Below are 23,082 nucleotides of genomic sequence, written 5' to 3'. Positions count from 1 at the left end.
TTTTTTTTTTTTTTTTTTTTTTTTTTTGGTACTGGAGATCAATGTTTCTGTATTCTTTATTCAGTCCCATTAATTCATATACCTATCCCTCTGGTAGTACCACACTGTGTCAATGACTGCAGTTATATAGTAACTTAATATTGGGTAGAGTATTTGCTTCTACCTTGTTTCAAGATTGTATTAGCTTTTAGGGCCTATACCTTTCCATGTAAATTTTAGAAACTTATCTGCCTACAAAAAATCTTGCTTGGGTTTTGATAAGAAATGTTTTAAACTGACAAGTCAATTTGGGGAGAAATAACATTTTTTACTATGTTGAGTCCTTAACACAAAGGCAATGTATCTCTCCATTTACATCTTCTTTCTTTCATCAGTATTTCATAATTTTTAGCACTAGTGAAGTTTATACCGAAGTAATTTACTTTGGAGTGACTATAAAATGTATTAAGTTTTTTTTTCATACTGGGGATTGGACTTGGGTCCTTGTGCTTTTGAGGCAGGCAGCAGCACCACTGAGCTAAATCCCTGGCCCAAGATTTTGCTTTGACTATAAAAGGTATTTAGTTTTCTACATAGTTAATGTAGAAATGCAACTGATTTGTGTGTGTTAATCTCATATCCGGCAACCTTACCAAACTCATGTATTAGTTTGAGGAATTTCTACGAAGACATTCATGTCATCTGAATAGCGACAGCTTTATTTCTTCTCTTCCAATCTGTAGATATTTCTTTTCCTAGACTCACTGCAGTGGCTGGAACTTTCAGTGAGATGTTGAATAGCAGTGGTGAGAATGGTTGTCTTTGACTTATTCTTGATTTCAAAAGGAAAGTGTTTAGTTTTTCTCCATAATTAGATGTCAGCTTCAAGTTGTTGTAGCTGTTCTTTATCAAGGTGAGACTATATGATTCTATCCCTAACTTGATAGTTTTTATCATAAATAGTTTTTATCAAGTTTTTATCATAAAAACTTGATAGTTTTATCATAAATAGGCCTTGGGTTTTTATCATAAATAGCCATCATAAATGGCTATTTGTGTCAAAAATAATCACATGGTGTTTATTCTATTTTTTTCTTTAGCTTGTTGATCCAAATAACTCCCTTACTAGGTATGTTCCAGAAAGAGTTAAAGACACATTACAGTGACACATGCATACCCATGTTCATAGCAGCATAACCTGTAATAACTAAATCTTGAAACAGCCTAGGTTATTTCACTTCATAATGGGCTCAAAGTCAGGCTCACTTTGACTTGTACTTCGTACACTTGGACCCAGATACACTCATCTCCCTACAAATGCCTCAAGTGAGTCTTTATGGAGAGTGGTACCTGTTGTGTGTAAATACCACATTTTCCTTATCTATTCATGTCATGGTGGACATATATAGGCTGCTTCTAAGGTTGAGCTACGGTGACTCACGCTGCTACAAACATGGGTGTGCATGTATCATTGTAATATGATGTCTAATCTGTAAGGAGAGGTGTTGCTGGGTCAAATGGAATTTCTACTTCTAGTTTTTTGAGGAATCTCCCTACTGATTTCTACAGTGGAGTATTAGTTTACATTCCCACCAACAATGCAAAAGGGTTCCTTTTGCGCTGTAGCCTTGCCAGCATTTATTATTTGATTTCTTGATGATGGCCATTTTTGCTTCCGTAACATGGAATCTCAGTGTTAATTTCTCTTAATGGCCAGCAATGTTCAGCATTTCTTCATAAATTTATTGGACATTTGTACTTACTATTCTGTGAAATGTCCATAGATTTTCAATGTTGAATTACTTTATTTGCCAATATTTGCCAGAGGATTTTTGTACTTCTAAGTTCATAAAAATTATTGATTTGTACCTGGGACTAAATTAAGTACCTCACATCTACTATGCAAGTATTCTATCAGTAAGCTTAATTTTCAGCCCTTCTTACATTTGATTTTATGTATAATTTCCTTGAGACAGGCTCTTACTGAGTAGTCCAGGCTGGCCTCAAACCTGTGTTAATCTTCCTGCCTCAGCCTTCCAAGTGCTGGGATTACAGAAGTATGCTACCATTCCCATCCATAAATTTTGAGATAGGGTCTCACTAAGTTGCCTAGGTTTGCTTTAAGCTTGCAATCTTCCTGCCTCAGTTTCCTGAGTTACTGGGATTACAAATATGCACCACTATGCATGGTTATATTATTATTATTTTTGTACTGTCTTTGCCTTGTTTGGTTATCAGGGTATATTGACCTTATAAATACATTTGAACTGGGGGGAACAGTTGTGGTGGGAGTCCTGTAGTACCAGGACTCTGAGAGGCTGAGACAGGAGGACTGCAAGTTTAAGACCAGATTGGGAAACTCAAACTTTTTTCCCCTCATTGAGTTTGTTGGTACATTCTAGGTATACAGTAAAGTTACATTCATCATTGGGATTTTGTACCTTTACATGACAGGTCTTGGTTCTCATTTTTTCCCCTTACCCTGAGGGAAATTCAAACTTAGCAAGACTGCTAAAATCAGAAACAAACACAAACAAAACAGAAAACAGGGCTGGATGTAGCCCAGAAGAAAGTTAGGTTCAATCCCCCTACTGTAAAAACAAACACAAAAGCAAAATAAGCAGCTGAAAAGTTTTCTAGTTTTTTGAAGAAACTGTAAAACTAGGATTAATTCTTTTTTCTGCCCTGGGTACCAGGACTCAAACTCCAGACCTTGTTACTTAGCAGGTAAGCACAGAGCCACTGAGCTAAATTCCCAGCCCAATTCCTCTTTTGAATTCTCGGGTAAAACCACCTGGGCTTGGAGATTTCTTTTTCAGAAACTTTCACTAAGTTACAAATTCAATTTATTTAATGTCTGCAGCACTATTCATATTATTTATTTTATCTTGGTTGAGTTCTATAGTTTTTGCTTTTGAGAAACTGTTCAATTTTTTCTAAATTATCAAGTTTGTGACTGTAAAGTTGTTCATAACGAGGTCTTTTTACCTTTTTAATAGTTGCAGGATTTAGTCAGACTTGGTGTATATGCTTGCAATTCCATCACTTGGGAGGCTGATGCAGGAGGATCACCTCAAGTTCAAGTCTAGCCTGCATTATATAGTGAGACGCTGCCTTCAAAAAACCACACCCAAACAAAGTTGCAGGATTTAAAATATCTCCTGGCTTAAGGTGGGGAATGGGATTTAAAAAAAAAATCTATCTCACTCCTGATACTAACAATTTGTGACTTATTCATTTTTGTTAGTCTTGCTAATAATTTATCAATTTCATTGTCTTAAAAAAAAGCTTTTGTTTTCTTGAGTCCTCCTCCTGTCCCTCTCTCTCTTCTAGTACTGAGGATCGAATCCAGAGCCTTTACACTGAGCTATATCTATCCCCAGTCCTTTTAAAAATTTTTATATTTTGAGACAGGGTTTCACTGAGTCACTATGTTGCCCAGGCTGGGTTCGAGATTACAGGCATCTGGTGCTGGGATTACAGGCATGTGCCATTGTGCTTGGCTTTTTAAAAATTCAATTTTCTCTATTTTCAGTGTCTCTGACTTAAGCTTTTATTTTATGACTTCCCATCTTCTGATTTTTTTTTTTTTTATTTTGGTACCAGGGATTGAACTTGGGTCCTTGCGCTTGCGAGGCAGGCAACGAAACCACTGAGCTAAATCCCCGACCCCTTCCCATCTTCTGTTTGCTCTGAGTTAATTTTGCTCTTCTTTTCCTAATTTATTTTTATTTTTATTTTTTTGGTACCGGAGACCGAACTCAGGACCTTGCACTTCCTAATTTCTTGAAGTGGGAAGTTCGTAGGTTCTCAGTCAGTTCTGCTTGGAGGGATTAGTGAAGTTTCCTATGGCCCGGCTACTTGTTGCCACTAGGAAGCAAAGGGAGCCTATGGACTTCATAGCTGAAATCTGTTTCCCAGGCCAGGCTGCTGTGATGTGAACCACTTTGGTCATTTCTCCCCTGCCCACTTCATGGAAGGGAGGGAGAGCTGCTTCCCAGTGACTACGGTTTATCAGTATCAGTAGGGATTCTAGTCCTTTCTGCCAATTTGGCTTGGCTTACCTAGTATTGGTGGCAAAGTCCCATCCAATCTCAGAAAGGAATGGGTCCACCTGAGCCACCTGTGTTGCTAGGTTGGAGGTCAAGAAACACCAGGCCTGGGTCCTCTTCTTTGCTTGGATAAGAGGCTGCAAGATACTCTGCTGCCAGGTTATTCCACCACTTGCAGGTCCTAGGACATACTGCTTTCCTTTTTCTACCTTTCAGTATTCTCCTGATTATTTTTTTCTACCACTTCTAGGTTTTAGGGTTGCATTTAGCAGAGAGATGGAGGCTAAGACAAATTAATGCCATTTTGTTTGATCCTAAGTCTCATAGTTTTTTGAGGGGGAGTTTTGGGGGTTGAACTCAGGGCCTCTCGCATGCCTGGCAAGTGCTCTACCGCTGAGCTACATCTCCAGCCCTTTGTATTTTGAGAGAGAGTGCCACTAAGTTGCCTAAGCTGGCCTCCAACTTTTAGATTTTTGCCTCAGTATTCTGGTAACTGGGATCACACACATGTGCCACTATGCTTGGAGCCTCATTATACATTTTTTATGGTTAGAAAATAAGGTTACAGGAAAGACTAAGTGACTTATTAGATCAGAGAAAAAAATAAGTCTCAGGATCATAATAGAACGCAGATATTCTCATTCATATTCCAGTTGTCTTGCCACTACACACCACCTGCCTAAATCTCACTGCATTAAAATAACATCAAATCTTTTCATAGATGTAAGAAGTCAGTGAGTATCAATTATGCTTGATGACTAAAGCAAAGAATTGATTTAGCAATTAAGTTAAAACTTCACATTAAAGAAAGCATACACTATAGGAAATACAAATGCTAGTACAAAAAATAAATGAAAACTCTTGTGAAAAAAAATTTTTTTAAACAGTACTGGGGATCGAACTCAAGGCCTTGTGATTGAGAGGTGGTGTGGTGCCACTGAGTTAAATCCCCTGCCTCAATTATAAAGATGTTATCAATATACATCTGTTTATTATTTGGAAGACTCAAGTAGAGAGTGTGAATTTGAGGCAACTCCATGCAACTTAGCAAGACCCTGTCTCAAAAAAACATGGCTTGGGATGTTGTTCAGCCTTCTCTGGGTTCTAAAAAAAAAAAAAAAAAAAAAAAAAAAAAAATCAATTTAGAAAACCACTGTTTGGTTATTTTACTGGCAAATCATATATTTTATGTAAGTGATGGTGAGCTTTTTAGACATGAGAGCCCACACTGCAACCGCAAACCCACTTATTTATCTCAAAGTGACAACACTTCAATTAAATCTGAACAGTGAGATTTTACCTTAGAAAAAACAAGTCCTATATTAACATCTTTTATTTTGAAAGAAAAACAAATTAACATGCGTGCCATCAATTTGTCACCATTTTATACTGAACTAAGGTCATTAGCTCAGAAAAGACTTCATGGCACATCACAACTTAAAAAATTCTCAATAGAATGTAAAAGTTTAGTTGAATCTTTTTCTATATTACTATAGAGTGAACTAAAACAATGACGTACACAGCCAGCAAATAGCTTCATTTTAATGAATAATGATGACGAAGAAAAAAAAAATTCCCCCTAATTTGACAAGGGGGCTTCTCTGGTAGGGAAGATCTCTGATCACATTAAAACTGTCCTAAACCTTTGGACTCCCCTGGCCATGGGTCACACAGGTGCTCATACCTGAAGGAAGCCGAGACTAGTCAGCCTCTGAGCCTTTGGCCTATTGTGACTAGCTTCCCATGTTTGGAATGTTTTCAGTGCCTCTTTTGTTCACAGAATTTCCATAGTTCCAAGTACTTCAAACAGAATCAAAATCCAATGAATAACAAGCAATTCTGGGATGTATTACATGATACACAGCAGCAAATTAAGTCAGCTTTGAACTCTCAACAGAAGAACACAAGCAGCCTTATTACAGATGAGATTAAAAATTAAACATTATCTAATTCAGGGCTCTAGCTATGCTCTTAGGAGCTAACGTTTGTTCCAACATACAGTAAATCAGATTGGATCTTTGAAAAGACTCCATATATGGCAATTACATGCAGCCACTTTCTTTTAAATATGCTTCTTTCAACCTTGGCTAAGGAACAGCCAAAACACTGAGTCCAAAGAGAAAAGATTCTGGTTTTTCCCTAATACTATGTGTGCGCGTGTGTGTCACCTTATATATGTATGTGTGCACGTGTATCTATCCTTATGATTTATGGTGATGAGAAAGAGTTTACTGTATGTAATATAGCAGGCTCAGAGATGACAACAGAGGCAACTAAATATATTTTCCCTAAGAATTCTGAAACTCTTAGGAGAGCGCTCTACTGAAAATCAAAGTAAGTCCATTGGAACCATCAACTTCTGATAAATTTTCACTTAAGTCCTCTCTTTTTCCTTCAGGAAATCTAACAATTTAAAAATAAGATATATGCTTCTATACTTGTACATTATCAAATAAACTGCCAAAAGGGAGCCAAACACTTTCAAAGGCATGTTTGCTGGAGAAATAAAGATAAGGAAGCCACAGTGATAGCTTAATGGGTAAAGGATAAGAGTCACACTCAATTCTGCCAGAAGCAGACCTGTAGAGGTTCAGACACGCATCCAGGAATCAGCTCTGTCTGCCAAAAATCAAATGCTCAGTGCGTGCAACCGGCAAGAAAGCCCAGGGAGCTGCCACTAAGCCTGTCACTGCCACTAGTGAGGAAAGACAGATAAGTTCACCAGATAGCCAAAACTGCAGAGGACCTTGTCTCTAACCAAAAGCAAGTATCCTTCCCTTAAGACAATTTACCCTCAAAGGCCCAAAATATTCTGCCAACAATTTACTGTCTGAGACATCCTGAAATATTTTCCCTGATTATACTACAGAGGAGTTAAGCTTTTGGCAAAATACTTTTTTTTAGTATTATTTTGCTATTGTAAATAAGGGCATTCTGTATTATAAATGGCTTTTTCTCAAGATGAATGCAAACTAGTGAATGAACACCCATCACACACTGTGACCACTAGTCCCAAATCGGTTATATATATAATTTGTTGGAACAGACTGTTGAAAAGTTAAGGATTATGCCGGAGGATTCAGGGGTGGATATCCATGAAAAATATCAAGATGCAGGCAAGAATATTACACATCAAATGGTTCCCTTGCTTTTCAAATAAAGGACCTTTTCTTCTGAAGGTGTGAAAAATACCAATGACAAAAGGTATTTGGATTAAGTATTTAGAAAATTTTAAAAGCAGAGGGGAAGTTTTCTTCTTCCTAGTGAATCCTTTTTGAAGACCCAGCAACATATTATGATTCAATGTTATAATTAGCTTCTCATCTAAAGAGGAGTGTGGCACACACAAGATCAAAAAAATTCAAATTAATCTGGAGACTTTGTGGAATCCCTGGAGACTTCTCAAGAAGCTGTGAAATGTTTCCAAAACAGAGCTGGGAATGATTCTCATGCACATGATGTCTTTTTGATTCATTAACTATTTAGATCTGACCTATTTTCTAAAAGGATTTGAAGAGGCTAGAAATTTTCTCAATGTGGTGCCAAATAGAAAAAAACACATTGACCTTTTCACTAGCCAGAGAATATCATTTTTTATATCAGAGAAAGGTCTTCTGGTTGTAAAGGCAATATAAAAGTGTATTTGGCTTTTAAAGTATGCTATTTGTGTGTTTGTTCCGTGGTGTAGGAGATTTTTGTCAGTTATCTTTAGAAGTCTTATAACTCAACATCAGCACTGAAACACATCATTTTCTTTGAAACATGTATAAGCCTAGTGACCCCCAGTCAGAAGGCTGGCGCGCGCACACGCGCGCGCGCACACACACACACACACACACACACACACAGCAGGGTGAGGAGGATATGAATGGAGAGTGGCCTGTGATTATAACACAGGATTTTGGAAGGTTGCAAACACTTAGGCAGGCAAAGAAATGCTGTGTATCTACAAGTAATGTGGTCTGGTTCCCTTAGCAGCTTACTCCTTTGGGCCAAGAGATCACTCATTTCAGGAAACCTACTATTAATGTGGTAAAGAAAGAGCTCCATTTCCAAAATTTACATGGTGGTATCTATTTATAGAATACTGGTTAAAAGACTAAGGCTAGGTAATTGAAAAATGCACCTCAGTTTATAATTTTAAAATTTGGTTCCCTTCTTTAAACCAAAGCAAGTCAGGAGACATTTATAGAAATACTGCTTTCAGTTTTTAAACATTGTAATCTCAGTATAGGATTCACATACATGAAATGTCCTCCGAACTTCTCCAGTGATTAACAGATCCAACCTGGGTGTAGGTGTAGGTGTGGGTGTGGGTGTGGCAGCACAAGCCAGTCACCTCAGCACTCTGGAAGGCTGAGCCAGAGGATCCCAAGTTTGAGTCCAGTCAGGGCAATTCAACAAGACCCTGATCTTGGGGGTGGGGCGGGATGATGAAAAGAAACCCAATAGCATTATGACTAGACAGTCCTACCTATCAAAATCTTATTTTTAAATGAAGGGCAATCCCAAATAAAAGTAAATCACACTAGGGTTCTGACATTATTGCCACAGAGTACTAACTGTTCCTCAGACAGGGTTTCTGGAAGCACGTGCTGCAAATAACTATGGTGTGACAAAATGCTGGACGCATCTGACTCCCGGGTCATCTATTCATACTGGTGTTCCACACAAATCTTACCATTTTTATGCTTCTTAAGGGAGAGATGGAGGGGCATGGCCTCTGGGCTCATGTAGTTGAATTCCTGCTTATGGGGCTGTCAGAAATCTATAGCTAGGGCTTTGGGAAACAGACTAGATTATGGTAGAAGGGGAGGAGGGCTTCTTTTATGTCCTTCTCTAACTTCTACTTTACATATTTTTCTACCAATTTACTAATAAGTAATACAAATTATAATTGTAAGCTCAAATGCCTTCCGGGCAAAAGAGGTATCAGAGTGTTTGAGATTACAGATGGGAAGTTCTACCCAGAACTTGGCTAACACAGTAATCACAAGAATCCAAGTGCTATGCAGCCAAAGACATCTCTGTGTGTGTGTGTGTGTGTGTGTGTGTGTGTGTGTGTGTGTAAAACGTCCCAGTTCTAAAATGTTGACAGCAAATGCTTATCCTGTGCTTCTCTTTAAAAAGCGAAAGCTAGCCATGCCTGGAAATAGTGACTTCATAAGTATCCCAGATCTGCTTGGATCCCCAGGGTGCTGAATCTGAGGGCCTAGACCTGAGGTTTGTTTTGCCCACTTCACAGGTGCTTCTGTCTTCTTGACTTTGTGGTTATTCTGTGCCAATCATATTGAACATCATGTGGAAAAACAAGGTGAAAGCCTAATACACTACAGGTCAGCATATTTCTGTCAAGAAATATAAGTAATTATAATTTGTTTTCTGAATTCTCAAAAAAAGACATAATGTCAAGAAAATGTTGACACAATTTGAACTTTGTCACTATAATACAACTTTATCATTATGATATACATATATATCCTTATGATATGATGTTTAATAATATAAATGTTCTGACAAGTTTTAATATTTCTTATTTTTTTGGTACTGGGGAATGAACTCAGGTCCTTGTGCTTGCGAAGCAGCTGCTGGAACCACTGAACTAAATCTCTAGCTCAAGTTTTAATATTTCAAATGCCTTTGGATAATCTAGCAATAACGGCAATATGCTCTGAAACAGAACCTCTTGTTTGCCCACTTTGACACTAAAATAGTCCGTAAGTGATCACAAATTCCTTTTATAAATGTTATAGAGCAGGGGAGAATAAAAAATTTGTGAATTGTGTGTGTGTGCGTGTGTGTGTGTGTGTTTTAGGGAAGGCTGACCATTTACCTTATGGACAGTAATAACAGTAGCATCTTAAAATCAAGTTTTTTACAATATCCTATTTGGTAATTTGAGAATATAGTGAATATCAGTTTGGTTTAGCATTGACCATAAACAATAATATTTCCATCAAAGAAGTGCTTTGTGTTTTCTGCTAAATTGTTTAATTATGCAAGTATTAAAACCGCAATTCACTGATTGACGCCTTTTTTTTTTTTTTTCTTGGTACTGGCAAGGCAGGCAGTGGAACCACTGGGCTAAATTTCCGGCCCTGACTGACTCATTCTTTTTTTATTGTACCAGGGATTGAACTCAGGTCCTTATGCTTGCGAGGCAGGCGGTGGAACCACTGAGCTAAATCCCCGGCCCTGACTGACTCATTCTTATCCCTGTGAATTTTAGGGATAAATACACTTGTACTACTGAAAAGAATACTTTGGCACTTCACACTGGCAAAATAGAGTACTGACAGTTTCAGTTTTGGATTTTATATTTAAAATTTCTGGTGCAGACTTTGAAATTTGAAAGAACAAATTTGTTTAAAGAACAAAAACTTGCTCTTAGTTTTGTGACCTGGTGTACTTTCTGAAATAAAATCAAAAGGTTCTCTGCAAAAAAAGAGAAAGAAAAACGCTACAAAGAAAAACAAACTTGAGTCATTTGTAGGAAAATGGGTGCAAACTGAGACCATGATGTCAAGTGAAGTAAAAGACACACAAGCTTAAATATTACATGATTTCTCTTAAGTGCGAAACCCAGAATATAATTCAAAACAAAAGATAAACAGTAGGAAATAGGGAGACAGAGCTTGTGTAAAAGGGAAGGGGAGCAAGAGATGGTGGGAGAGGGGACCAGAGGGAGGGTGAGGGATGAAGAAAGGATTAAGATGTGCTGTGCACACGAACCAACTCTCCATGATCAATGTAATCATCACGCAGCGCAAACACATACTAATAAAAAAATTTCAAAAAGATAACATCAAGCCAGGTGGGCAGTGCACACCTCTAAATCAGCACTCTGGGAGGCTAAGGCAGGAAGACCACAAATTTTGAGCCCACCCTGGGCAATCCAGCAAGATCCTACCTCAAAATAAAAGCAAAAACAAGCAAAAGCATTAAAAGTAAAGATAAAAATGGCTTTTATTGGAAAATACTATTTTAGAAGGAAAAAAAGGATAGTAATTAGTGAACTGCAATAAAAAGCATCTTTGGAAATTCTAAAATTTTGGACTAAAAAACAAATCACCAAGAAGTTACCTGGTAGAGGTTCTACTAAAATATGAAGCAGTGGCCTACAAAGGGAACAATACATATTTTTAATGTCTGACCTCTGAGCATCACACTCAGCCTTTCTCAGTCTAAGTTTGTATTTTCTCATGGTGTTTTTTTTTTTTTTTTTACGTCTTCTATAAATGTAGCAACAGCGGGCTCTTTACTTATCTTCGTCCAGTAAGGCCAGACTAATGCAGTTGCCACAGATCCTTTCTCCTTCACTGATTACAAACTCATACCACCAGAGCAGTGTTGCAGCTGATGGGGGAAGACTGCTTTTCTTCAGGCTACAAGGGAAGTACTGTGCTGAACTAAAGATCACAAAGAACGAACCGTGGAATGTGGAACTTCTATTGTTTATAAGTTATCTTTTAGTTTGGAAGCAAAACTTTGCCTTGACAAATTATAAATTTGTCTTGCAAGAAAATTTCTTGCACTGTGCTGTAAGTCTGAAGATGTTTTAAATGGCAATAGCCACCTATCATCTCTGCTGCTCTGAGTATTGCCCTTGAACTCAGAAAGGACAAGCAGAAAGCCAAAACAAAACAAAACACACCACATGTTACTGCATTTCTTCTATTAAAAATTTCAATGTAGCAGCTGCATTTTCAACACTATGGAAATGAACCTCTCTACTTTTTCGAGTGATCTAATTTTAATTAAAAACGTTCTCTCTCAAGAGACTGATGCCCGATATAAAGGCAAAGTTGTAAGCGAAGTGGAAGCAAAAGGGTACTTCTCTACGACTTTTGCAGGTAAGTTTTAAAAACTATTAAGTAGTAACAATATTTTTATTTTCAATTGTATTTATTAGGTAGTTGACTTTTTTTTTTCATTTTTGTTGTTAAGCAGGCTGAAGAGTAGTAGGTATAAGTCATTAATGCTTTTTTAAGGAAATTTCAGATTTGGTTTTATCTACCTATTATTTTCAAGTTGTTTCATACAAAGCAAACTAGTTACTGTTTTAAAATGTCCAGGTAAAAGACAACTCAGGATATATTAACTTAGTTTGGAAAACTGAAAAAGATTTTGTTCAAATTCCCAAAACTATCTTGGGATTCCAGAGAACATTTTTAAATGAGGAAAGTGCATTCAGCAGGAGTATACTTGCCTTAAAGGTGCTGGACAGGGGAAACCTGAAAAGTTGTCTGTTGAAATTATTACTTATCTTTTAAAAAAAGACACCAAATCTAATATATAAAGATCCCAGGTACCCCCCCCAATCCCTTATGATAATCAAGGATTTTAACATGCAATGTGTAATTTGGACATATATTAGGTGCATACTAGTTCAAAGCTGCTTTACTTTCTGGACTATTTATAATTATTATTGCTATGTTAGACATTTTATTCAAACTGCTTTTGCCAGTCATGTATGACTAACAATTACATCAGCCTTTTTTGGTTAAAATATGCCCTGCCCAACAGATCTCATTCTATCCTCTACTTTTAACAAACTGCATTTAGGCTATACGTCTATGCGATCTCGGTATTTTTACTGGCAAACCGAGTTTACTTAACCTTAAGTAAGTTTTACTTACTTATTTCTTGTACTGGTTTGAAAGCTAAGGTATCTTATTTTTGTTCTGCAGTGATTGCCCTGATTTTTTTTTTTCCATGGTGGGAACTGAATGCAAGGCCTCACATATGCTAGCCTAGTGCTCTATGACTAAGCTACGAGCTCCATCCTCAGCCTCACAATCTCTGTCTTGGGATTCTTTTAGGTCTGAGTTTATGTTACCGTTGTCTAGCATTTTCATTTCAACTTGGGCTTTCACCTTGTTTTTAGTACCTTTATCAAAGCCAGACATTTTATTGCTTTATATACTCAGTGCTTATCTTGATTTGCCTCCTTTTCTTTACTATTTTTAATTTTAATTTTTTTTGGTACCGCGGATTGAACTCAGGACCTTGCGCTTGTGAGGCAGGCGCAGTCTTTACTGCTACTTTTTACACCTCATGCCTTCTTTATGTGTTCAATTTTTTTTCCTGAATTATATCCTTTGGAATTGCACTAAATGTAAATCCACTGAAGCTAAAAAGATTCATAACTTAGTTTAATTAAAATGAAATGCAATTAAAAACTTGGCTGCATTAGCAACACTTCCAGTATTCAAGAGCTTCAATGGCTACTGTCTACTGCACTGGATAAGGGTGCTTTAGAAGCTTCTACAGCCTCATTATGTCTGTTCCTGAAATTACTGATTTGTTGGTGAATTGCTTTTTCCTCAATTCTCTGAGGAGTGTGCTGTCAGTCTGACTGGTGCTCCTGTGTAAAGACCATCTCAGGCAGCCTTTGGTTCCTTCCTTTTGCCTTTGATGTTTCACTATAATGTGACAGGGTGTGTATTGATTCTTATTATTAAGCTTGCAGCCTATTCTACTGTTTAACTCTGAGAATGTCTTTCACAGAGTCTGAAAAATTCTCGGTCATAATCTCTTCAAATACTGCTTCTCTCCAAATCATTTTATCATTCTGAAATTTTTACCCATTACACTAGACTTTATAATTCTACTTTCTCTGTCCTATTTCAATTTTTTCCTTTTAAGAATGTAGTCTTACAGCCAGGGATTTAGCTCAGTGGTGCCACCCGCTGCCTCGAAAGTGCAAGGTCCCGAGTTAGAGCTCCAGTACCGTGCACCCCCAAATGTAGTCTGGATTTCCTTAGGTATTTCTTTTAGCTCACCAACATTACTTAGCGGTCACTATCAACTGTTGAATCTAGGCAGAGTGTATTTCAGCAATTTAAATGTTAGTGTCTGTAAGTTTTAACTGGTTATTTCTCAATCTACTTGTTATTTTTCATGACATTTGATTCTTACATTTTGGCCTCTTCATTACGTCATTCCATTGCCTAAAATTTTTGGGAAGGGTTGTTTTATCCCATTCACTGAATTATTTCCGTACATACAATAGTTAGTAATTTGGATCTTGAAGCTTATTTGTGAGACTCCTTGGGCAACCTGGGTTAAGGATGTATCCTGTCAAAGGAATTTGTATTTGCTTCTGTCAGGTATCCTAGAGAAATTTTATGTTGATTTCTTGGTTTGAGTAAAAATTATCCAAATGAATGGTAGAGGGAAGGTCATGGTATGAAGTTGATCTTTCCCCTTACTGGGCTGCTTCGGTAATTATTATTATTGTTGTGATTACTAAAACTGCACCTAATTTTTCATCAGGTCTAGAGCTGTGGGAGAAAGTAAACATGGTGATGTAGCTTTCGCCATCTTTCCCCATGGCGACAATTTTTAGGGGAGACATTCCCTTGTAGCCCATAATTCAAACCGAGATAGACAGACCTGAGGTTAACCTCAGGTCTTAACCCAAGGTTGAGGACAAATATTTATAGCTCATTATGAGACCTTTTTTTTTTTTCCTTTGGAGGCTGCTGCAGACAGAACCCAAGGCCTCACACATGTAAGGCAAGTGCTCTACCAGTGAGCTACATCCCAGCCCTCACGAGACCATCTCCTGACCCTTTATACACTATAATGACACCCTTATATTAAGGAGTGCTCCCAACTCCAAGAGCTCCAGAACAGCTGGCAGCAGTGTCAGATCATATATTTCCCAGGATAGCTTTCAGTGTGTGTGTGTGCGGTACTGGGGACTGAACCTATGGTGTTCATACTGTGCTACAATCTCATTCCCTTTTTACTTTTTATTTGGAGATAGGCTCTTATTAAGTTGCCTAGGCTGGGCTCAAACTTGCAATCTTCTTGCTTCAGCTTCCCATCATGCATGGCTTAGCTTAGTTTCCACCTTGATGCAGGCCCCCACTTCCTTTTTGGTGAAGTCGTACATTTGCTATTTTATATAGCATTTCTAAATGTCTGTTGGGGGGTTGATTTTGCTGGACAGGAGTTGAATATTTTCTCCTAGAAGTTTAGAGTCTCCGAGGAATAGTTTTATAATCCAGTTACTTAGTAGAATAGATTCCAGCTGAAAACAGATTAGTAGGTTGGTGATAATGTGCCCATTTATACAGCAAGATCTTTGTAATGCCATGACCTACTGGTCAGAATGGCTTCTGTTTGCATGCATGTGTGTATGCATGTGCATGTATAGTATGTTATTTATTTGCAGTGCTGGGGATCAAACTCAGGGCCTCATTCACACTAGGCAAACACTACCACTGAGCTATAACCTGCCCCCCTTTTTGAGATAGGGTCTTGCTAAGTTGCCCAGGCTGACCTAATTTGTGATTCCTCTACTTCAGAGTCTTGAGTGGCTGGGATAACAGGCAAGACCCACCATGCCAAGATGCCCATATTTTTTTAATTATGAAGTTCAAGAGTTGGGCACAATTCAAAATAGTGGCCAATATGCCCATCAGCAAATGACTGGACAAAGAAAATGTGGCATTTATACACAATGGAATACAACTCTGCCATAAAGATGGATAACTTGAGTCATTTGTAGGGAAATGGATGCAAACTGAGACCACTGTGTTAGTGGAATAAATCAGACACGTAAGCTTAAATATCACACAATTTTTTTATATGAGAAACCAAAAAAATAAAGAGCAAGATAAAAGATAGGTAAAAGAAAATAAAGAGCTAGACAGCTCTCTTGCACAAGGAGGAAGACGAAGAGATGGAAGGGAGGGAGAAGGGGAAGAAGATGGGAAAATAACTAAGATGTGTTATGTAATGTGCCAGCTCCCCACAAGGAATGCCATCGTTACATACTGCAAACATGGACTAATAAAAAATGAGAGTTAAAAAAAAAAAGTTTAGAAGGCTGGGGATGTAGCTAAGTGGTGGAGTGCTTGCTAGGTATGTGGTAATAGTTATGTGAGGCTTTAGGTCTAGCACTGCATTAAAAAAAGAAGGGCCGGGGATTTAGCTCAGTGGTTCTGGTGCCTGCCTTGCAAGCCCAAGGACCAGTACCAAAAAAAGAACACACACACACACTCACAAAGTCCGCTGCCTTTATGGGACTACAGTAGTCAGGAGTAGGAAGCAGCACACTACAGGAGGCCTGTGTTACAAAAGAACCTGTGCAATGCGTAACTGATTGTTTTACTAACAAGATTCGGCTTCTGTCTAGGAGGAAGACACAGCCTATGATATTTTATAAGGTATTTGATTGGTAAAATATCTTATATTCGTGAGTCCCTTATGAGACAAGCAGGTCAGAGAAGTATTTTAAGTAAGTCATCCAAGGTTAGTAAAATGGCAAAGCCTAGAAGAGTACTTGTCTACAAACCAAATTCCATGCCAAAACAGTGTTATCATAGCAAAAGCATCCTCAGATATATTTTCTGCAACTTTTCCATCTAGAAATCATTTATTAGTTTCAAAAAGGAATGACTAAATGAGAGGCATAAAAATCTAACACAGAACTTCCTAAGTGGTTATTCCATTCAGGGAAGGCACAACAAAGAATGTGTTAAAGTAGATTCATACTTTAGACTTCCATTGTCCAAAATGATAGCTGCGAGAGTATATGTCTGCATAAATTCAAATACAGTAACTAAAGTAAGAAAAAAACTATTCCTCACTTATACTAGCAGCCACATTTCAAGCACTTACTAGTCAGCCCCTTCTAGCTGATGGCTATTATACTGGACAGTACCCATACAGAACTTTTCTGTCATTGCATAGTTCTACTTGACAGCACTGCTCTAGAATATGGACTGACAAATTACATTATTTTATTATTGCTGTACATGGAAAGAATACTGGCTTTGAAGACTTGACAGTCCTCGATTTTAATTCTGTATCTCCCACTTACTGCTTTTATGACTTGTAAGCAAGTTACTATGTCTCTGGGTCCCTTGTTTTCTTCTCTATGAGTTGGGAATCAGAGATAAGGTGACTGAACATCATAACTGCTCTATAACTACATAATCTGCAACCTCCCCATACTTCATTGAAGCCCTATTTGAAGCCTTTTTAGGTTGCTGAAAGGTCCTTGTACAGAATAAATATGAAGAGTTTCTGAAAGACTTGAGAGAATTACCAAACTTAAACCCTTGATGACATAATTTTCTCAGTGAGATGTTTGCCTTTTTCTTAGGAGTAGAGTGGGTAGGTGGGTACTTTTTATAAATAAAAAACTAAAAATAAAAAAAGAAATAAGTTATAGTTCGACATTAACATTAACTCTAAAACATGATGTGAATGCAAGAAGTTCGATATAGAGGTAGTTAAAAGGGTCAGGGTCTTGGTGATATTTCTCACAGAAGCATGACAGAAGAATAGAATCAGGCATAATTACTCATAGAAATAATCAGACAGTAACTAACTTTTTATTCAAAGAAAAAATTCCTACACAACTCATAAGCTTGCTGACCTAACAAGACTATTTTCTACTTTTATTTTTTTAAATTTTTTTTGTACCAGGGATCCAACTCAGGTCCTTGCACTTGCGTGGCAGGTAGTGGAACCACTAAGCTAAACCCCTGGCCCTATTTTCTACTTTTAAAACAAGGCAGACTAAGGCTGGGGACTTAGCCCAGTGGTTCTGCCGCCTGTCTCGCAAGCTCAGGGTCCCAAGTTCGATCCCCAGCACTAAAACAAGCAAGCAAACAAACAAACAAACAAAAAACACTGGGCTGGGGATTTAGCTCAGTGGTTTTGCCGCCTGCCTTGCAAGTGCAAGTACCCGAGTTTGATCCCCGGTACCAAAAATAAATAATAATAAAAAAATGAATAAATAAAACAAGGCAGACAAAACACATATTCAAGAGAGGCCTTATCACTCCCTAAATCACTGTATGCTTTCTTTTCATTTCTCGCCAACAGAGCTATTTCTTCAAATATTTTCCCCAATGAAAAGATCTGGTTTAGTAAGTTTTCTGCTCAACAAAGGAAATCTTTGTTTCTACCATTTGAAAATCTTTCTAAAAGAAAATATATTAGTTTATTTTTCTCCCGAAGAATATTCTAATTAACATAATAATAAATACTTGAGATGATTTAAGGTCTCACTAACAAAGTCTGACACTATAATTGGCTAAAGTTACAGGATATTAACATGCTTATGTTGTTTCCAGATTAGTTTAGCTATCTACTAGAGTTTCACAAAAGAAAACCTAGTATTAGTTTGTTTTCTTACAATTTGCTCTCATTTTTTCTACACATGGACTACAGAAATATTCCCACATAGCTGAAGTCCTGGAAAGTTAGGCTCTGGCTAATCATGGTGCAATTATATGTCACACTTCAATTTCACAGGATCCTTTGCTGATGAAAGAAATACAATTTACTTCAGACGTTTGCTAAATGGTAATTAGGTCCAGGGTCTTTTGGTCATTTTCCTTACTATTTAGTAGCAACGGCTAGACTAAGTTTCTAGGCAATAAGAAGGAGAATTAAGCCAACTTCACTTTTTTGGGGGGGTACCGGGGATCGAACTCAAGACCTTGTGATTGCAAAGCAGGCAGCGAAACCAATGAGCTAAATCCCCGAATTAAGCCAACTTCACTTAAAAAAAAAAATCTGTGCTCTCTTGTAGAATTTCCTCCTTAGTGGAATGTTCAGCACAAAGAAAATAGCCATCTGAAATAATTCTGCTGTTAATATTAGTTTAGTTTAAATAAAATTCATCTAAACTTATAGGTATTAAAAAACATCCAATATATCTACAGAACTTAAAATCTGAGAGGTAATTATTTGACAAGCAGCTTACTGAAAAGAAATAGATTCTGTTTTGCTTAGATACTTAAAAATGAGTGAGAGGCAAGGGATTTAGCTCAGTGGTGCCAGCTGTCTGCCTTGTAAATGCAAGGAACCAAGTTCGATCCCCAACAACAAAAAAAATGAGTAAGAATTTGGGGCTTCCAGCTTTAAAGACAGGCTTTGCTACTTCTCATTCAGGAAATTAAAGAACATATAAAACAATTAATAGCTTCACACACACACACACACACACACACACAAACGCGCGCGCGCGTGCGCTCGCCGCACCCCTTAGTAGTACTGAAGATTGAACACAGGGCCTTTTGCACAGCAGGCAAGTAATGAGCTACATCCTTAGTCTGTTTTTGATGTCATTTTTTTTGGGGGGGGGTACCAGGGCTCGAACTTAGGTCCTTGAGCCTGTGAGGCAGATAGCAGAACTACTGAGCTAAATCCCTAGCCCCTCTTAAGTCTGTTTTTAAATTTAGAGATAGGGTCTCACTAAATTTCCCAGACTGGCCTTGAACTTGTGATTCTCCCACTTCAGCTTCCATGTAATTACAGCCACCTGCCATCACACCTGGTTAGCTTTTTTTATTTGGATATCAGGGATCAAACTCAGGACTTTGCGATTGCGAGGCAGGCACAGCACCACTGAGCTAAATCCCTGGCCCCTGGCTAGCTTTTTGTATTTTATACTGAAGACATGCCCCAATACTAATTACTTCTTAACCAAAGGAAACACAAACACGATAACTTACTTTTTCTTTTTTTTTCCTCCAACAATAATTTACTTAGGAGAGCACAACCACTCTGCCACTGTACTGAATTCTGATATACCGAAAGTCAATGCCAAAACAAACTGACTGCCTTCTTCCATCTTCTATCATCTGTACTTTCATTACCCATAATGAAATATGGGAACTCAATGGTTCCCTACTTACCACAATTCAACATAGATTGTTTTCCCCCCTGGTACCACGGATTGAACTCAGGACCTTACACTTGAGAGGCAGGTACAGTGCCATTGAGCTAAATCCCCAGCCCTCTACTTAGATTTCTGACTTTCCAAAGGTGTAGAAGTGACATGCAATCAGCAAAAATTGTATGTAGAATTCTGAATTTCCCTGGGTTAGTGCTACATGGTATGACACTCTCCTGTGATCCTGGCAGAAGCACCCAGCCACAGATCCCGGTCAGACACGTGATCACAAGGGGACAAAAACTACTGATACTCTATAGTGTACTGTGTTGTTAAGCTATGATACATGGTGGTATATTAAATGCACTTAAAACAAGGGCTGAGGATTTAGCTCAGTGGTGCCACTGCCTGCCTTGCAAACGCAAGGACCCAAGTTCAATCCCCGGAAAAAAAAAAAAAAAAAAAGGAAGCACTGGGCTTATCAAGAAGTAACGTCAGCGAGCTTGAGGAACATTTATACTCTTCCTTCCTTCTCTCCCTCCTTCCTTCCTTTTTCTTTATGGCTTTTTGAGACAGTTTCTCACTATGTAGAGACTGACCTGGAACTCACTATATAGCCCAGGCCGGTCTCAAACTCACAGTGATTCTCCTGCCTCGGCCTCCTGAATGCTGGGATTACAGGGGTGCGCCACCACACCAGACTATACTGTACTTTCTTTAAAGGGCTATTCTAGTTTTGGTGACTGCATTAATCATTATTAGAGGCTGTAAAATACCCAAAAAGACCCTGAAGTAGGAAGCAGGAAAAGATTCACAACCCTCACTTTCTAAATGAGTGTTCACCTATCTCCGAGTCACTGTTAACTTACAGACTTCCCCCCATTATGCATCTCTAACATTAGAGCACAGCAGCCGTGGGCATGGCACAGGTACCCAGTAGTCATTCAATTAAACAATTAAAAAATATTTCTATCCAGGGCATACACGGTACTTCTCTGGAAAGAAGCATCAGTGTTTGCTTCTGTCTGTTTCTTACAAACTAAGTTCTACTGGCACGGCCATGGGCGGCGGAGTTCAGTGCTCCTTATTTCAGGGCTAAAATAAGGAGGAAAACTTATTTTCATAAAACAGAAATATAATGCTAATATACAGTTAACTGAAATAACAGTATGTTATTATATACAAGAGTGTTAAGTATGAAATCATCAAGACACTCATGTAAAATTGTAAAAAGCAGTATAGGCCAGTATATAATTTTGAACTCCAAAAATAGTGTGCAGAAACCAAAGCCCTTTAGTATTAAATGTAAACGGATATACTCACAGTTTGCATTTCTATATAGAAGAAATGGTTCATGGAGCTGAAATTCCAAATCTTTATTCACTGGTTCAACTAGATTGTGCATATTCAGTCGATTGACAATGGTAAAACCATGGTAGGGTGAAGCTGACCTTAGAGTTAATAGGAGAAAAATCCATAATTACCTCGTTACCTTATTTTCATTTCAAAAAAGAACAAATACATTAATGCATTATACAGTATTATAAGCACCTAAAATTATAAACAGAAAACTTCAGTCAGATCATACTCCTCTGCTCAGATGTCTTTAAGTTTCTCAGTGTGAAGGCCAAAGTCAACAAGGCCCTATCTGATGACCCCACCCCACACCCCACTCTTCCACCTCTCTTTCCTTGCTTCCTCTGCTCTGACCTCTCTGGGTTCCTGGCCACTCTCTATGAAGGTGTGTTTATACCCGAAGACCTATGTCTGGACCACTGCCCCCAAATCCACACAACCATCTCATCTCCAGCAAGCAATGCTCAAATGTCACCTTCTCACTGAACTATCCTTTTTAATGTTCCCAACCTCAAAAATGCTACCCTGTCTCTTTTTATCCACACCTCTTATTGTTTTATACTGGTTACCTTTCTCCAACTAGAGTATAAGATCCATGTAAATGAGATTTTGCTCTTATTTTTTTTCACAAACGTATCCTAGATACACAGTATAGATATTTATAAGTATCATTCATTTATTTTAAATGTTACAGAATTGGCTGCAATGACCCCTCACCTCACTATTACATGAACAATTTGCCTTAACATCAAATAAGTTTTTACATAGTTCTGCTGAGTTACATGGAAAAATCACTTGACTCCTAGAATAAGAAATGGCTTTAGTTTCTATATCAAGGGATTTAGTACACAATTCTTTGAACATGCCTCACATGTATCTAATTCTTCATAGTTTTTCATTTGTTTCTCTGTGGGATACATAGGAGAGAATAATCTATAGACTAAGAAACAAGTTCAGCATGATGTAGGCCTGTGCCCAAAGTAAACACATGTACTTGGAATTCAGCTTTAGGCTTTTTTATTCCAAAACCATACTTTATTTATACTAACTGATTCCTGCAAAGTCATATTCTGATACCCTGGTACCTGATATCCCAGGTACACAAAACGGCCTCATATTTCCCAAAGAGAGTCTCCTGAGTCTTCCTTCATTAGAACCAATGCCATATAAGCCTCCATGAACTGGATCAAGTCACTGCGCTACTAAATTTCACAATTTGTACAATCAATGGATCTGTTCTATTTTAAGAATAAAGCCTGCAAAGTACTTTCCAAATATCAGTTAAGTGTTCCTAGAGATTTATATTGCTAATAAAGAATAATTAATAGTAATTAATGAAGTAATGGGTTGAGCAAGAAGACATCCTTTTTTTGAAAGAAAGAAGAAAATGATTAACAGGAAACAAAGTATCAAAGAAAGAAGAACTTGGTGTATAAATACCAAAGAACTTATTATACTAAAGATTAGTGTTTAGAAAAGCTCTTAACACTTTACACTAAAATTTAGAAGACTATTTGAAAAAATATATATTTTTTAATGGTAGTAAAATTGATTTTTTTCCCTCCTGGTACCAAGGATCAAACCCGTGCACTTGGGAGGCAGGAACAGTACCACTGAGCTAAATCCCCAGCCTGGTAGCAAAGATTTATTGAAGAGGAAAAGAAACAGGCTCTGCAGAGAGAATTCAGGCCAAGTAAAAGTAGGAAAACAAGTGCACCCTACAAAATGAGGGTGGACTATCAGACGGCCAACAAAACCTAATTAGCACCAAAGGAGAAAGGCAATCCTTAAAAGATAAAGTAATAACTACTGCTGCAGGAACCTTAAGTCTAGAACAAAAGAGACAGAAACTTTGTCTATCTGAACAAAATGTTCATAGGAATTCAGAAAGCAACTACTCCATGAGTATAATATTCTATAAGTTTCCTTACAGCATAAAGTTGCAATCTAATTATTTTAATATAATTAATTCTCTTAAGATAAAAAAATGTGCAATTATGAATAATCTAGGCATTCTAAAAAAAAAAAAAAAAACAACAAAAAACA

The 23,082-nt window shown here is 37.7% G+C and overlaps 1 protein-coding gene across 1 annotated transcript in view; it reads right to left on the bottom strand.

Moving 5' to 3' along the window:
• Dcp1a (decapping mRNA 1A) overlaps nucleotides 1-23,082 on the bottom strand; it is a 60,544-nt gene that overhangs the window by 33,768 nt on the left and 3,694 nt on the right. The window contains exon 3 of the mRNA XM_010643047.3: nucleotides 21,004-21,131. Within this exon, the coding sequence (XP_010641349.1) occupies nucleotides 21,004-21,131 (128 nt within the window). The remainder of the gene's footprint in view (nucleotides 1-21,003; nucleotides 21,132-23,082) is intronic.

This window comes from Fukomys damarensis, unplaced genomic scaffold (assembly GCF_012274545.1).
Source record: "Fukomys damarensis isolate Sample0158 unplaced genomic scaffold, DMR_v1.0_HiC HiC_scaffold_28, whole genome shotgun sequence".
Lineage (NCBI taxonomy): Eukaryota > Metazoa > Chordata > Mammalia > Rodentia > Bathyergidae > Fukomys > Fukomys damarensis.
Note: the sequence above shows the minus strand (reverse complement) of the source record. Positions and strands in the feature narration are given on the sequence as shown.